Genomic DNA, 18,754 nt, shown 5'->3' with positions numbered 1-18,754 from the left:
ACAATTAATGGGTTGTCAGTAGTTTTTAAGATGTAATTGTCAAAATGGTTTTTTTCAAATGTTAATACCAACGTTTATTACCTGTTCATTTTTAAATTGTTGATTATACAAAAGACTAAAAACAAACACACAGAAAACCTCAGACAGCAACATATGTACTAGAAAAGCCTTCTATGATTTCTTTTTGTGGACTGGAGGTTGAACTCAGGACATCCCACTTGCAAAGCAGGTGCTCTACCACTTGAGCCACACCTCTAGCCCATTTTACTCTGGTTATTTTGGAGATGAGAGTCTGCAGAGCTATTTGCCCCATCTGGCCTTGATCCTCCCAAATCTCAGCTGCCCAAGTAGCTAGTATTACAGGCAGGAACCACCAGTGCCCAGCCTCTATGATCTTCTTGAAGTACCCAAGATCTTCTGAAAATGTCAGAAAACCTGGAACCAATGTTGGTATTTGTTCATTAGTGCATTTGTTGATCTGGCACAAAGTATTTTTTATTGTCTCAGGCTACTGTCTGGACTCTGTCTGGTGCTTCTTTGTCTGCACATGGCTGCCCACAGTCTGACTTGTAATTAAACCAATATTCTAACAGCAGAACAAACAAACAAGTTGCCTGCCATCTGCGTACAGCTCTTCAAGACACCTCTCCCTTGTGGGAGAGGTGATTTTCTCTGCCTCGTCACAAGAAGAACATGGACACTGGGCTGGGTACAAGTCTACACCTCAAGTTCTATCAGAGGTGCAATTACTGCACTGGCCACAAGAGTACCAGTGCAGTAACTGGTAGGTAGTTTTTAAATGTCTTCCGACAAGCTTATTTGCATACGTACTTATATTTCTTGACTTTGGATTCAGAATGATAACCTGCACCTGCACACATCAGCACAAAGCCCCCTCATTTCTCCTTACAGGACTGCTTTGTTTCCAATTCTTTACTGTTATTTTAATAACTGAAGCCTGAGATGATCTCAAAGGCAGCCCTTCTCCACAACTCATCCCCTTTTCCATGGTCATTCTCCAAGATTAATATCTTCTATTAAGAAAAGAGCATACTTCTATTGAAAACTAATTACAACCAATCATCCCGCGTCAGCCCAGAGTTTCATGGCACTCTCAAAATGTTTTTAATAAATGGTAAAAATTTGTATTTTCACTGAGTGAGGTGATTAGGTACAACCATACTAGCCAGCCATTACAAAGTAATGCTCACTTAAAAACAAAATCTAGGGCTGGAGGCTTGGTTTAAGTGGCAGAGCACCTGCCCTGCCCAGTAAGCATGAAGTCCAGTACTGAAAAAAACCCTTCATGGCAAAAAAAAAAAAAAAAAAAAAAATTGTACGTACTGAATTTCATGTTTTTGTGAGGTGGAATATTTGTTATCTGTCCAGAAATAGTTTAACTTTGCTCTACTGTGAGTTGAATGCTTATGTTATTTTATCATTTCATTTGCCTGTTCTTGGCACATTCAAAATTATTCTTCTGATATTTAAAATGATTCTTGCAACATTTTTCCCTAGCTTGTCTCTTTTTTAATTTAGCAAAGGTGTTCATTTTTATACTCTAACATAGCAAATTTTTCTTCTATATTTTTAAAGTATTTTGCAAAAGTGAATGGTGATCATCTTCTATCCTCTTCCAGTGTTTTATGGATTCAATTTAAATTTTAGCTCTCTCCTGTATTTTACTTTTATATCATAAGGTAAATATGTAATTGGATTCTTTCCAGATCACCAACTTATACTGTTCATGTACTTTAGAAAACATCAAAAGACAAAACCTATACCTGCTTTTAATTTTTGTGAAGATTCTCCAAGTTTCAGTCAGGTACCATCCTACCCCAGCCTGAAAGATTTCCTTGTAGCACAAGCGTGTCAACAATGTCTTCTCTAAGCTTCTGTTTCTGAAAAGGTCTTTATTTCACTTTAATTTTTGAAAGATATTTTTGCTGGGCATAGAATTTGGGTTATTTTTTTTTCTTAAGTACTTTATTTCTGGCTGTAATTTGTATATTTGTTCCTCTGTGGGAACTGAGGGCTTCATGCTTGCTGGTCAGGCATTCTACCACTTGAGCCATTCTGCCAGCCCTTTTTTGTGTTCGGTATTTTCGAGGTAGGGTCTCATGAACTGTTTGCTCTGGCTGGCTTCTAACTGTGGTCCTCTTGATCGCTGCCTCCTGAGTAGTTAGAATTATAGGTATGAGCCACCAGCGTTTGGCGCTGAGCAATTTTTAAGAGAAAGATACATAAGTAGTGGTATGTGATATATGGTATGTGGATGGTAGATAGTCTACGAATACCTTTCTATAGCCTTTCTACAGAGAAATCTATGTAAGCCTGAGTTTGAGTCTGTTGACTGCTTCATTTTTCACCTTTTGCTTTTTTGACTGAGTGATGGACATGATGTACAGAATAGCAGCAAGGATTATTTACACCCAACACAGTTAGGCTTGTTGTTTTTCAAACTACTAGTGTAGAGTTCAGCCATTTAGTCAGAAACTGAGTTTGTTGTGGATGCTATCGCTCTTATGGCTACCTTCAGTGTCTCATGGCAGAGACTACTGTGCTGGGTCTGGAGGCAGAGGTTTTTCCTCAGTTTTCTGCTTTCTTCTCTGTTTTCAGCTGTTCCTACATTCCAGTGCCTCAAGGATTCATGTTCTTTACCTTTCCCAAGTCTCTGTGCCTTGGTTCTAGGCTTGTTGTTGGACCAGATGAAATTCTCTGGTGCCCTGGTCCAGTCTTGATCATAGGTAGACCTTATGGTTCCTCCTATGGCAGCCCAAATGTGCTTTGTATTTATGTTGACCTTAGGTGGGAGTTTGACTTCTCCTCAGTAGTAAAAGACCTCTTCTTGCTATCAGTGTAGGATTCTGGAACCTAAAATGGTTTTCTGTCCCTCATTCAAAGATAAAGTGTTTTTCTTCTACCCTTCCCCTCTGCAATAATGAGTTTTTGTTTGTATTCTTTATCCAAAGGGTTTTTCTCAAAGGAAATGTTGTTTAGGGGTAGAGTGCTTTCCTAGCATATGTGAGGTCCTGGGTTTTATCCTTAGTACTACCAAAAACTAAGTAATAAATACATAAATAGCACATATAATACACATATGGAGAGGGTCTTTCCCCACAAATGTAGAGGAGTTTGGCTTCTAAATTTACTCCAGAAACATGAAATAAAAAGGCCTCTGCCTCTCTTCTACTGGTTTGAGGTTAAATGAGGATCTGAGTAAATGATGGTGGTGGTTGTGGTGGGAGTGTTGTGTCTGTCTCTCAGCAGGACAGAATATCTCATCTCTAGGCCACAGAGAAAGCTTTCTTAAGTCTCCTGCTTTGCCTCTTAGCTGGGCGTACCCTCTGGAGCACAAGGAAGAATGTATTTGCAAGCAAATGTGAACTCCTTTTGTATGTGGGATCCCCAGATATTCCAAACTAGTCCACATTTGGTCTTTAACGATCAGTTAAAATTTTAAGAACTTTCTTCTTGTTCACTTTTCTGGCAACCATCTCTCCCACCTGTGCTGTGCCAAAGGTGAAACCATTCATATGACCCATTTCTCAGGGAATGGTGTAGGGGAACTGTGCTGCCTTTTTAGAATTTATGTCAGTGCTTTTCTAAGTGTAGCAATGGACTTGAGAGAAATTATGATTCTGTAGCTTATTAAGCTTGTTCTTGTGGTGACAGAGGGAGGTTCTTTGCACACTTTTTTTTTTTAAAGAGATAGTCTTGCTATGTAGCCCAGACTGGCCTCAAGCTCACAGTCCTCTCAGCCTCCTCAGTCCTGGGATCATAGGTGTGTGCACACTTTGCTTGTACACTTTTTACATGTTGAGTAGAAATACAAATCTCTTCCAATTTGATTTACCTCTCTTTTTATTTTTGTTAAGGTTTCATTATTCTAGTCACCCAGATAAAGCCTTGGAAGTACCTCTGACTTCTACAACAATGTCTAATATCCAGTCAGCTGACAATTATTTGCATCAGATAAATGCTAATATATCCTTCTCAGGTCATCTTTTTCCATTTGTCTAGTACATATACTTGTCATCTCACAATGGTCTCGTAATCACATTCTTTCAAGCAGCCTGCACGCCTCCCTCCTATAATTAAGCACCATTTTACTGTTAGGGTGTCTTACTGCTGCAACGCTTTGACTTTCAGTCATGCCACTGGCAACATGATCCTAGTCTGCCTTTACAGGCCACCTTCCCAGGAACAGGCACTCTACTTCCATATGGATTCAGGTCCCCTTGTTAATCAGTATCTGGAAATAATCACTCAAGGCCTACCACAAGGGGGACATCTCACATGATAAAAATCCCCTGATCACACAAAATTCCTCTCTTCTGAATTATAAGCTGCTTCATCTATACCATAAAATATAAAAATAATCCTACTGAAGTTGTATATATCCCTTACACCCTTTATTATAAACTCCAGAAAGGCAGAAGTCAGATCTTATAAATTGTTATAGTCCCTCTTTAAGTTTTCTCATATAAATATTTATCTTGCAAATCAAAATAAAACAGCAAAAGCCAGGCATGGTGCTGCATGCCTATTTCCAGCACTATGGAGACTGAGGTGGGAGTATAGCTTGAGCCCAGGAATTTCAGACCAGTCTGGGCAACTATACATAATAAATAAATAAGTAAATATAAAATAACAAAATAGAAAACAAAATTAATAACATGACACTTACTTTCCTTCTTATAATCTATACATCATTAGTATATCCCCGATAAGATCACTAAAAAATTCCACCAGCCCATAAAACATTCTCAAAAAGACAGAAGCCCATACACTATGATTGCAGTTATTATACTATCCAAGTACATTCAGAAAAAAGTTCAATTAGGATGAATTTAGGGACCTTTTAGGATAGCTAACCATTTATACTAAGAGTTAGACTTATAATGGTAATCCCAAACATAAATATACCAAAGTCCCTTTGCTTAGGTGAGTGTGAACATACCCCAGGATAGTTATGAAGTTTCCTAAGAAAGTCACTGCCATTAGTAATAAGAAAGTCCTCACAGATCCTGCTGATACCTTATTTGGTAGGTATACTCAGGCATTTTTCAAAAATGGAAAAGTGGCATGTTTCTACTAAAATCATTTCCAGTGAAAAGGGAAGGATATAACCACAGACACAGAGAAAAAGCAGTTCTAATATTTTATGCCTCTTTATAACAGTGCTCTTAAGTATGTATTTTTTAAAGCACCATATTAAAAATCCTATCTCCTATTTTATGAAAAGCCTGAGTAGGTGTTATCTTTGTCAGTCAGCTCCCTTGGCCAAACTACGATTGTCAGAGAAATTCTTCCTGAGGTCACACTGGTATCTGACCATATTTGATAAACGGAAATACTCAAAATGAATGCCTCATCAATTTAACACAGAACTGTTATCCAACAACTCAACTTTTAGTAAATTTTGTATGAAAAATAGTCATATAAAACACAGCATTGCTCATAGTAGTAAGAAAAAAAAGAAGACAATGTCAACTAATAAGGAGTAAGTTATATAACACTGCACACATGTAATATTTAACACAAAGTTTATGCCAATCTATATTTGTTTACATGAAAAGATGTCCAAAGCATGCTGCTCTAAGAAAACACAAGACTATAAAACCACATATATATCTGTGTGCGTGCTTCTATGCAATACTCCTAGGTGGTAGTTGGGAGTATGTGCCAGTTATCAATTTATGGCCTCTCGGCTCCAAATCAGATTTCAATGTCTGCAAAAATGGAGGGGGGGGGGGGAGTGTGTGTGTGTGTGTGTGTGTGTGTGTGTGTGTGTGTGTGTTCGTAAGCTTTACTAGCATAAGCACTGGGGATATACTGTTCCAATGTGCTGTCTTGGCAGGCTTCTGTAGCCAGCAGCTTTCCCCAACAGTCAACCCCTGGGGTGTTTTTGCAGCAGGAAGCTTCTGGTGAGATACTTCCCTATCTTTCCTCAGACCCAATAAAGTAAATTGTGAGCAAGTTTCAACATCAAAGCACCACAACTCTGACATCCAGTAAGCCACAGCAATAGCCTCTCCACTACATCTACATCTCAGCCCTAGAGGAGATCCCAACCTGTACAGTCCATCTAGACCTAGGGGTGGTAGCTCTTTTATCTGCCCATTTTATATTTTTTAGACTTCTCTTCTACCTAATACTGCTACCGCAAGCCTATTATAGTCAATAAGGTTTCTCTGCTGAAATTCTGACTTACATACTGGCAGATTTTTTTCCTTATATTTTTCAATGTTGACTGAATTTTTTGTAATATTCATGGGTATTTTTTGGTGATAATCAGAAAAGGTAAGCTAGTTTTCTTTTAGAAAAAAAAGAAAAACTCAGTGCAAAATAACATGACTTTAAGACTTCTCTATTTGTAGGACAGAAATAGGTGAGATTAAAATGACTGAATTCTGAAAAACTTCATTTATGTAAGACTTATAACTGTTCATTTTTTCTTTTCCTAATATCAGTTATCTTTCCATGTTATCTGCAGGTGTGTTTCTGGGTCACCTTAAGTGCAGACGTTCTGACTGCTGTTCTTTCTCTGGGCTCCAAACAGGCTAAGAACCATAGGCACCCTGCAGTGGCAGCTCCTTGCACCTCTTGTTGCTCCAGCCTCTTACCATGTTCAAGGATTATCAGTTGGGCTCCCGCTTGCACATTTCCAACGTCGTTCTCGGCAATGCACTGATAGAACCCTTCATCTGATTTCACCAGACCCAAAACTTGAAGGTTATGTTCCTTCTAAGGAAGAAAACATACATAAAATTTTACGATTTAATTGATAAGCATGAGTTCAAAATCTCAAGAATAGGCTCTTTTTGGGGGAGGAAAAACAAGTAAAATTTTATGATTTAACTACTGGATACGATCTACCTATATACCTATTAACTTAACTTTATATTATATTATTGGCAAGGTGATGACTAACTGACTAGAACAACACATACTGTCATTAACAATGAAGAACTTAACACTTACGGAAAGTCACACCCTCACTCTTTGTAAACTTACACCTTTGCTTGGAAAAATAACTGATAAGCAAAGTAATGTGACCATGCTAAGCTACAATTTGTGAATTTAAAGTATTATTTTCCTAAGATTATCTGCAATATCTATAGTTATAACAGAGTAGACTTCAATAAGTCAAATGAAGCCATAATACTCAATTTTTTCATAAACTACAAAGTTTTACATGAACATCAACTATTGTTATTGGTGTAAAAAATATGGTTTTCAAAATACTGTGCAAATATTGATAAAAGTAAATGCTAATTTAACCACAACAGGTTGCTTTTTCATGTTAAATATTCTGAGTTACTTTTTGTAGTATAAGATTACCCATTTCAAAAACAGAAAATACATCTTCGCTAAGAATTACTTCTTCAACAAATGTGTAATGAAATATTAAGTCGTTAACAACCGTAATTACTGCTGATCTTCTTTTATGATTACTATACAGAGATCTTAAGGTATGTCACTATACCTGTTATTATTAGAACTTAAATAATTACATTACTAGACATCAGGATAATAACATTAGTAAATCATACCTATTATGCATTTAATATATAAAGCAATTATAGCTGATGGTTCTTAAATACATTTACTTCTCTGTGTGTGTGTTTGTGTGTGTGACAGGGTCTCACTCCATAGCTCAGGCTGACCTTGAACTTGCTGCCTTGGCTTCCTGGATGCTGGAATTACAGGCCTGGTTAGCATTTACTTTTTAAAAAAAAAAAAAATTTAACTGATACATAAAAATATAAAAATTTTACAAATCCATGAGGCACAATATGATGCATTTACTTTCAAAAGTAATCTTTACCTATTGTTACAACAATGCCTGATACTGGGTCAACCTTATTTTAAAGGGTCTGGGCATCAGTGTACGATTTTTGGGTAAGTTCTGTATTGTCTATTGGATAATTAACAGGTAACTCTTTCTTCTTTTTCTATGGTACTGGGGATTGAATTAAGGACCTCACATCTGACAGGTAGGTGCTTTACACCTCTTGAGCTGTGTTCCCAGTCCTTCTGCTTTGTATTTTTTCAGATAGGGTCTTACATTATTTTTGTCCAGCCCAGCTTGGGCCTCAATCCTTCAGCCTTGTAGCTGGGATCATAGGTGCATGCCACCAAGTCCAGCTTATTGACTGAGGTGGAGTCTTGCTAACTTTTTGCCTAGGCTGGCCTCAAACCTTCATCCTCCCAATCTCTGCTTCCTGCATAGCTGGCATTAAACATGATTGGCCAAATGGGGCTCACTGATAATGATTTTCCAAAGGATCATCTTGCCACACCTCAAGGGACAGGTTTCTGCTCCTTAATCAGAGAGTATGACCCTGGGAAGATACGTGTGTCCATACACTGATAATTCCCCAAGAAGTGATCTCACATAAGCTACCAAAATACTTCTGGGCTCCTCAGTCAATGAAGAAATTATGTTCTATGAAATTGTTTTCTTTCTTTGATTTTTGAATTTTTTCTTCATTTGCAGTGCATAAATTGGTGTATATATATGACAACTGATTTTTTAGTGGTTACATTTAAAACATCTAAGTGTACTTCTCTGAAAAATACTTACTACAATCTTAAAGTAGTCACTTGGGATAACCATGTCTCCATTCTTGACCCACTTCACAGTGGGGGTCGGCTTCCCAGTCACCTCACATTCAAATATGATGTCCATGGACTCGTGAGCATATATACTGGCAGGTCGTTTCAGGAATTCAGGTTGGGCTTTAAAATAGAATGGAAATTAAGGTATCAGTAAAAGTAAAAATATTCATGTATCAACCAATTTTTTTAAATCACAGAATTCGAAGGATTTTTATTTATTTGAAGCTGTCAGATATTTTCACAATTACATATATTTAAAAATGCTAACATATTATCTTTAAAAATTAATTTTTAGTATAATTGTTATAATGATAGTTTCTAAGTTTCCCTAGTTACTTGTTGAGAAATATTTAGTAGGTTAATTATATTGAAAAAACTGAAAATATGAATAGTACAGGCTATCTTAAAATGTATTAAAGACTAATGTTTATGCCATTTTGGAAAGCCATAAAAATTCAGAGATAAAAAGTTGGTCACAAATCTTCCTTTTCAGTCAATAAGAACAGCAAAACAAGTAAAATGAACATCATATTAGAGGCTTCAAATGGCTCACTCATGCAATACACTCCCATTAGCAACATTCTTTATTACATGAAATGGTTTTAAAGGTAGGAAGAAAAGCAACAGAATCTGGAGAATAGTAAGTATATTTGAAAGACTGAATAGTTCAGTATCTCCCTTTTCCCTTGCCCCAAAGACACAAATCACTTAAAAATAGTAGATTCAAAAGATTTTTTCATTAGGAAAATGAAATGACCAGCTGGGTGCTGGTGGCTCATACCTATAATCCTAGCTACTTGGGAGGTTGAGATCAGAAGGATCATAGTTTGAGGCCAGCCCAGGCAAAAAGTTCATGAGACCCCCATCTCAACCAATAGCTGGACACAGTGGTACATGCCTGTCATCCTAGCTACGTGGGAGGCTAAGACTGGAAGGATCAAAGTTCTAAGCCAACCCCGGAGAAAAAGCTCGTAAGACCTCATCTCAATGGAAAAAAGCTGGGCATGGTGGCATGCACCTGTCATCCCAACTATTACAGGAAGCATAAATTGAAGACTATGGCCTGGGCAAAAAAGCAAGATCCTGTCTCAAAAATAACCATAGCAAAAAGGGTTGGAGGTATGACTCCAGCAGTAGAGTACCTGCCTAGGAAGCGTGAAACCCTGAGTTCAAAGCCTAGTGCTGCAGGAAAACAAGGTGAAAAAAAAAAGATAATGATCAAAGTAGATCTTAGCCCAATTTCCTATCTAATGCTGTAACTTCCTATACAACAGCCTTGACAAAGGTCTTACTGATCTGATTTGAAAAATCGGATCAAGTAAGAAGGAACTTCCCACATCACAAAGCAGCAAGCTTGACTTAGGCTAGTACTATGAAATAACATTGGTGATAACAGCAGCTGCAGTAAGCAGTGCCCAGGCTGCCGCAAGTTTGAGATAGTGTTGAATCTGAGCCCTCCTTTCCACAAACGTGGCTTATCTCTCCAATTATTTAGACCTTTCATTTCTTTCATCAAACAAACCTTGTTCATACTTTGTTAGGTATTTAAGTATTTTAAAAAATCTTGGAGTTGTTGTAATTGGTACTTTTGCCGAGGGGGGCAGTGTTGGAGATTGAAGGCAGGGCCTTGCACAGGTTAGGTAAGTGCTCTAATGTTTTAAAAATTTACACTTGTTTGCTACCAGTAGACAGAGGTGTGACTCACTCATTTGAACTGACCTTTTAGCCTGTGGCCAGGTTAAGCTAACTTGTTAGTTCTATAGGTTTTGTACAATTTTGGGATTATCTACATAATCATTTTTTCTGTAAATACTGACAGTGTTATTTCTTCATTTCCAATCTGCTTTTCCCTTTTTAAAAATTCTTCTTGCCTATTTCACTGTCTAGACAGGGGCATACCCAGAAAGAAGACCAAACTACTTATGTAACTTAGGTAAAGAAAGATAAAAGTACTGAAAGCAGGAAGAATCCCAAGCAAGCAAAACCTCCCCCAAAAAGGGGGGAAAAGATGTACCTTTTTTTTGGAGATAGGATCTCACAAACTATTTGCCTGGGCTGGCTTCGAACCTCAATCCTCCTGAACTCTGCCTCCTGAGTAGCTAGGATTACAGCCTGAGCCACTTGCACAAGGCTAAGAATTACAATCTTAAGAAGCAATATACACACTTGATGATGCAAGATCCAGAAAATGGAAGTCTATAAAACGAGATAACATCAGGAAAAATCTATAATAGTGAATTTGACTATCATTCCAGACACTGACTAGCCATTTGTGCTTATTCTTTCGTGAATTATCTACATAAGTACTCTGCCATTTTTTACTTACTATGTTGGAAACTTTCTTATCTCTATTTAAGAACTTTTCACAAAATGCCAGTTATCAGTGAAAGGCCTCTTGGCTGCAAGTCTACTGTCCCTTCTAATGAAAGATACGGGCCTTAGCCAGCTGCTGCTTTGTTAACAGAGGGCATTAGAAGGCACTGCCAGGCACTGCAGAGCAAGAGACTTAACTTTCAGGTTGGGGTAGGTTCTTTTCTTCCACCTATGGCAATGCTACTAGGAGGTCTGCAGGAGACCCAATGATTATTGCTGTCCAAAACTTCTTTCAGCTTACTCCAACAGGTGGCTTTCTGCACATAGGACTGACTCATAGCATCCCACTGGACAGGGTCTAGCACAGCGGCTGTGACTCACGACTCCCTTGTGGGCTTCTTTCGGTTCATCAATCAGTCAGGCCCATCGCACCCCCAGTGGCTTTCTGCTCACCAGTTGGGGCCCATGGCATCCTAGCAGACATTTCCTGTGGACAGCTTTGATCCACAGCTCTGTCCTCGGGTGGCAGCTACTTTCTCTCCAACAAGGTCTGAACAGCTGTTGTGGGTAGAAGAGATTTTGTCCAAGTTTGTTTCTTTTTGGATTTTCTACCTCAGTTCAAAAGATAATAGTGGCTAATAACTATTTCTATATTCTTTACAGTCCTGATTTTATCCATTTCAGTAAACACATTTTACTAGTTAATAATTCCTTGCATTGAATTATCCCTGTGAAATGGTGTGAGTTCTGGCTCCTGAATGGACCCTAATAGAGTAAGTTACTAATATCCCTTGTCTATATGCTACCAATATTTCTTCTCAGTGTCCTCTTTTGTCTTTGAAGGCCTATGGCACCACTATTGTAGCAGTCTTACATTTTTAAATGTAAATGTGGTAAAATGTGTAACTCCTCTCCCTTTGTCATCATTATTTCATTATTCCTATACTCTAAAGGCTTTCCCCATGCCCACACTTTAATATTCACTTATATTTCTTCCCAGTATTTCTATGAGACAATCTAGATTGGTTGAAACAGCAAGCTCAGTAGACCCAGTGAGAGCACCTGACATGAAAGTTTTAATAATGAAATCCTTGGAACTCATGGGGAGTTTATTTCTGAGTACTAGTTGGTTCACTGATATGTCTATTCTCAGACCAGAACCATGAATTATAAATATTTTATTACTTGGTAGAACAAGTAGTCTTCTTTGATTCCTTTATTTCTTCAAAAATTTCCTGCTAATTCCCCACCCCCAGATATACTTAGACTTGGCTTATGTTAAGTTTCATTCTCTCTTCTCAAAGCAAACAGATAATTAAGAAGAACTTAAGATTTTTTATTTTAATGGACTAAACTTCAAATATTGGAAAATAAACATTTGCTACACTGAGCCTTCCTACTTCATAAAGTTTACTTATGCTAAAATTTATAGGAGGGTCACTGGTTTGGACTGAGCTCCTACACTAGGATCTAAGAAACCGGGTCACTCATACTAAAGTTTCACATCTTCAAACTGAAACTAGTTTGTTTTAACCCTTACAAGAAAAGTAACAAGAAGTAATTTATGCTAATCCATCTGCTTTTTGTATTATGCTGTTTCCTTGCTCCAACTCAAGTTACCTTATCCAAAAAAACCAAAAAAAAAAAAAAAAAAAAAACAAAGTCCCACCCACTCCCAGTTGTAGCACTTATAGATTCTTTAGATGAGATACTGCCTGGTTCATAAATCACTAATAAAAGCCAACTAAATCACTTAACTAGCCAGGCTCAGTGGTACATAGCTATAGTCCCAGCTACTCGGAAGGCTGAGGCAGGAAGACAACTTGAGTTGGTGTCTGCATTAAGGAAGTTTAGCATCAATATGTTGACCTCCTGGCGCAGGGGACGAGCAGGCTAAGGAGGAGTGAATGGGCCCAGGTCAGATGTTAAAAGTTTGTTTTTGAACTCTTACATATTCTTCAGTAATGATTTATTAAAAAACAGTGCTAATGACTAATAGTAGAGACCCAGAGCTGAGTGCTGGCCCAACACTGGACCTTTTACTAAACATGGATTTCAAAATAATGGGTTTTGGTTTGCTCCTGTACTAAATGAGAAACTTGACTAGGGTGAGTACACCTAAGATCTGTACGCACTGTGACTTTACTTTAGTTTGTGTATTTGATGTATGGTAACAGCAAACATCTATGAGTACTCTTGTTCCCATAGCAATCCTATTATGTAGGAATTACTGTATTATTTTCACATTATAGACAAGGACACTAATATGCAATGAAGCTAAGTAACTTCACAGGGTCACACAGCTTAGTCTATGGCAGATCTGGATTTTGAACCCAAGCAGTCTAACTCTAAAATCAATATTCTTTTGCAAAACCCTTCATAGAAGAGGGTAAAATTCTCCATGTACCTGTTATGTAGTTTCATTAGTTATCCACTCAGCATCAATACCGATTCATCTATATACACTAACCCATTTCTTCCCTCAACTCCCTCACAGATTATTTTGAAAGCAAAATCCAGGTACTAAATTATCACACATATAAATATTTAAGTACCTCTACAGGACAAGAACTTCGATTTCTAAACTTAACTGTGATATAATAATTTCTTAACATCAATTATCTAGTCAGTATTCACAATTCATTAGTAATGGTTTTTAGTATGATTTACTTTTGGAGCCGGCACAGTGGCTCAAATAGTAGAACGCCTAGCTAGCATGAAGCCCGGAGATCAAACCCTAGCACTGCCAAATATATATAAATAAAAATGATTTGCTTTTGAATTGGGTTAGACAAAATGCATTCATGAAGTTTTTTGTTTATGTGTTTGTTTTTGAGACAGGGTCTGTGTATCCCAGCTGACCTTAAACTCCAATCTTCCTGCCTGAGCATCCTGAAAGCTAGACTGCAGACACAAAACACTACACCCAGCTTCGTTTTGTTTCTTAAATTTTTTTTAATCCATAGGTTCCCCCTCATCTTTTTATCTTTGTTTGCAATTTGTTTGTTAGGAAACCAAGTCATCTGTTCTGTAGGGTGTCCTGCAGGTCTCCCTGGCTGTCTGCACTGCTATGGTGTAGTTAAAAGCAGGCATGTGCAGTCAGCTCATTTATTTTTCATGACTCCTTGATAAGCAATTCCCTGTCCTTCCATCAGGAGGGTCTTAAATGACTGTCTCTCTTTTTGTGGTGTTTATAGCCCGTAATAAGCACTGTCTACAAGGAGATGCAAAATAGTAATATTCTTAATCTATCATTCTTTCTGTAAAGGGAAACATCCATTCATTTGTTATTATATTCCTCCAATTAATTACTTTGACGACCCTTCAATGATCTGGTTATCCTAAAGTATAGTTCTTATAAAAGGACAGGATGGTTGATTCTTTCCCTTTATTTACATATTTCAAAACAATGAGCAAATTTCTAATAACCCCCCTTAGGCAATCACAGGGGTTCTTTTTTAAAGCATCATTACAAGTTCTGGATTTGAGAAACATTTGATTTGTTTTAATTGACTGAAATTATTATTCTTGTGATTCTGAAACTACCCCATGTCTGACCAACAGAGAAAGCCTGGGCCTGCTGGAAACCCAAGTCTCGCTTGTCACGACCCCACTGTCAGTATTTTTGGTCACTGCTTTAAGACCCTATCTGTGAACAAAGTCAGCAATTAGATGTTTCTTAAAATTTTCTAATTTAAATTTCCAATTAAATTCAAAACTACAGGTTTTAACTGAATCTTCTTAACCTTGACATTAACATAATTACTCATTTGCCTTATCTTATACCTCCTTGGTCTCCAACCAACAATATAACAAATAAAATTTATAACTAAATGCCCACCAACAATTTAACATTGAAAACTTTTGCACTTGTTTTTCTTTAGAAGATATTCCACTATTTATATACAGTCCAGCTACTATTTCCAATTTATCTGGAATAGTAACTTTCCATTTCAACTGTAACTTTCTGTGGGGGCTTTACTACCAACTAGATACACATTCAAAGTCATATGCTTCCTTTTACTTTTCATTCTCAGAAATTACTTGGTAAAATTTTAAATCTACAAAAGCAAGGTATATTCAAACAAGTCTAGCTTCTGTTCTTTCCTTTCTTCTTCTCCCCTTCCCCTATAAATAACAATTTTTTTGAAACTGTTATGGTTTATCCTTTTATTATCTTAAAAATTATAAGCTAATACTCCTTCACACACAACTTGTCCCTATCTCTCTTTAGCAACATACATATGGCAACATATATAGTATCCTAACATATCCTGTACTTTCAACAAGATGGTACTATTTACAAGGAACTGGCATTCCTTGAGCCCCTATGATTGTGGCTCCTCCCCCTAAGGCAGAGTATTTCTGGAAAACAGCAAAATCCTCTTTTAGAAAATCAAATTACTGTAATTTTACTATGCATTTTTAGTAAACAGACTTCCACAGGCTATTAGAAAAAAGAAACATCATAAACAGTTTTCAATTCCACATTTACTTTTCCCTTTCATTTCAAAGTAACCCTTTAAAATGTTCTCTAGATCTTAACTAGTATTCACACCAATTAAATACAATGTAAGAGCAGATGTTTGTGGTTGGAAAGTTAAATTGATAAACAGAGAATGAATGAGTCAATTTACCACAAGAAAATAAGTGTTGTAGTGGAAGATTGTGCATTTTGTTACCACAGAGATAATTAAGCTTCAAATTCTTGACAATCCCCATCCCTTCTAATGCCATCATCATTACAAGAGTAATTTTAATTGCTAAACGTACAAGTGGAATTTAATACTAAAATGCATTTTACTTGCACAATGCTTTAAGCAGAAGCATCACATAACCCCACCCCATTGTTACATAATATGGAAAATGCCACTTGATTCAAACAGAAAATAACATAGGGCCAACACCAATGCTTAAAGGGTATTTTATTATGCTATGATTTGGAAAACAATGGTTTTCATTTACATTAGCTCTAAAACATTGGAATCCTACTGTTTGATTTTAATCATTCTTAAGCACTGAAATTCTCACTAAGCTCTTTAACTAGAGAAACAATTTTCTCCATTTATGTTAAACTGCACATTTGTTCTTCTTTTCTGCAATTCACAAACTGACACTGTCTTTAAAAAATAAATGAATGAATGAAGCATTTAACAGGTGGAAAACTTTCCAGTCTAATCGTAAGTCTTTTATGATCAGACTGACTCCTTAACAAAGCAACAATACATCAGAACTCCCCAGTTTCTAGAGAAAGGCTTCCAATGCAGTGAAAGCAAGCAGGTTCTCTCACCTCCAGGAGAAATAGGGGACATTGTAACTCTGAAGCAGCAGCGCAACAAAGTTGCCAGTGGACTTAGAAACTTTCTTTCCTCCTTTCATGCACATGTTTCGCTCAAGTCTCACAGCTTTCTCCATTCAGCTAACAAGTACTTGTCCCTCAAAGCAGCTTTTCTGATCCGAATTCTCCCATGCCTAGCCCCCACTGCCCAATTTACCACAGAAACACCAGTGGCCTAATCATAACAGGCACTCAGTTGAGTATTAGTTGAGTAAGTGCTTACCTGAATACTAAAAATTCCTCTAACTAGCACTAGCAGAGAATTAGATGTTCAGGGTTAAGAATGTTTTTCAAGATTCCTCAGGGATTCAATGTTTTTATATTGTAGTCTCTCCACAAGTCTGTCCCTTGGGTTTGAGTTTTTTGCTTGAGTTTTTAAATGTTCACAATATTGTAAAATCTTAAGACATGTAACCTCAGCACCCACAATTATGCTCATGTTTACAAGTTGGCTCTGTGACCCCAGAAAAATAAAAGGCAGAAAAACAAACTTGCAGAATAAATGATTAACATGTTTTTTGTTGTTTTTTACATACACACACACACACACTTATTTTGGGGGTACTGGGTTTGAACTCAAGGCCTTGGGCTTGCTAGGTAGGTATCCTACTGCTTGAGTCACATCTCCAGCCCCTTTCACTTTAGTTATTTTTCAAATAGGGTCTTGCTGTTAATGCTCAGCTTGCATGAACCACGATCCTATTTATGTTTCCAGTGTAGCTGGGGAGATAGGCGTGACCACCACATCCAGCTTTTATTGATTGAAACAGGGTGTCACAAACTTTTTGCCTGTACTGGCCTCAAACCATGATCCTCTGGGTCTCCACCTTCCAGCTCATATTCCAGAATATGAGCTACTGTGCTCAGCTCATATTCTTAAACAACCAAAAAATTAGGAAATGTAAATTTAAAAATTTAATTCACAACATAATATGCACATAACAAGGAAAGTATAAAACCTTTAAGAAAACTATGAAACTTTACCAAAGGACATTTAAAAAAATGTGAAAGAATGGAGGCACAAAATGTAGTTCCAAGTATGTAAGAAATTCCCATATGACTGAAAGGACACATTAAATCAAGAGAAAAAGATATATGACCTCAATAATCTTACAAACTATATAACCACTTGGAAACAAATAATGTTACATTCATATCTTACTCCTTATACTAAAATTCTATACATATCAAAGATTTAATGGTTAAAAACAAATAGCCCCATAACAGCACTAGAAGAAAACATGATTTTTTTTTTTTAAACTCCTGAAGGAAGAGTTAAATGTGACCGAAAATCAGAATCCACAGAAGAAAGACAAACACACTGAACTTTTGATATTGGGAAGATGTGTCAGGCTTTTGTTCCTCTTTGCTGACCCAGAACTCCTAAGTCCCTTGGAATTTCCAGAGATAGGCAGCTTCTTTTGTTCTGATGAGGCAACTCCTTAGGATGGCTGTCAAAGGAACCAACTATGTGATTGGAGGAGTGGAACTTTTAGTCCCCACCCTAACCTGCCACGAGGGAAAGTGGCCATTGTGGTCTCCAATGGTTACTGATAAAAATCAATCATGCCTGTGTAATGAAGCCTCCCTAAACACCCAAAGAGGACAGGGTTCCAGAGATCTTCCAGAGAACTGAACATGGGAAGGCTTCTGAAGGGTGGTGATCTGTGGCCTATCCACAAACCTTTCCCATACACCTCTTCCATTTGGCTATTCCTTTGTAGTTTCTTTTATATGGTAAGGAAGTTAAGTGTTTCCCTCAGTTCTCTGAGCCACTGCAACAAATTACTTGGAACCCTGATTGAAGCTTGTTGGTCAGAAGTCCTGGAGGTCTTCTCCAGGTCTTTAGAGTCCTGCATGTCTCTAAAAGGACCGAGCCTCTTGAAGCTCAGTGCTCAACCTTGGACAGCTGATATAGACAGCTCTAGGTAGAAAGTGTCAGACCTAAACTGCATTTAGGATGCACAGCTGACTTCCATTGCTTGCTGGGAAAGAACTCTCCCATCTATGGTCACAGAGGTATTGTGTGTTGAGTAGAGGACAGGAAAAAACAACAGTTTGGGCCTCACACCCCCATCCCCTGCCAATATACAAGACTAGATATAAAAAGGTTATTATGAGACTAAAAATCATCACAAAGTAAAAAAAAAAATACAAAAACAAACAAACAAAAAAACACAACAAGTAACAGACTGGGGGAGGGGGGAACAGATGAGGTCTGAAACTCCATAATAAATAAAATGTCCAATGAATAATGAAAACAAAAAAATGAAAAGATATAACAATGCACAAAAAGATAACTTTTAAAAATATGAAGAGAAACTGAACCTCGCTCATATGAGAAATGTACAAGTCAAAATTTTAAGTTTTTTTTTTGTGGTACTGGGATTTGAACTCAGGGCTTGCTAGACAATAAAAAAGATCATAGGGAAGGCAGCCACACTCACCAGATTAGGTCAACCTATGGATGCTCTC

At 37.3% G+C, this 18,754-nt stretch overlaps 1 protein-coding gene across 15 annotated transcripts in view; it reads right to left on the bottom strand.

Annotated features, from left to right (window-relative positions):
* Window positions 1-18,754, bottom strand: part of Neo1 (neogenin 1) — a 199,572-nt gene that overhangs the window by 92,393 nt on the left and 88,425 nt on the right. For all 15 annotated transcript variants that reach the window (XM_074062073.1, XM_074062063.1, XM_074062065.1 and 12 more), the window contains exons 6-7: window positions 8,594-8,748; window positions 6,630-6,750 (exon numbers count right to left, since the gene is read on the bottom strand). In XM_074062073.1, the coding sequence (XP_073918174.1) occupies window positions 6,630-6,750; window positions 8,594-8,748 (276 nt within the window). The remainder of the gene's footprint in view (window positions 1-6,629; window positions 6,751-8,593; window positions 8,749-18,754) is intronic.

Source organism: Castor canadensis, chromosome 19 (genome assembly GCF_047511655.1).
Source record: "Castor canadensis chromosome 19, mCasCan1.hap1v2, whole genome shotgun sequence".
Lineage (NCBI taxonomy): Eukaryota > Metazoa > Chordata > Mammalia > Rodentia > Castoridae > Castor > Castor canadensis.
This window is presented reverse-complemented; position numbering and strand designations above follow the sequence as displayed.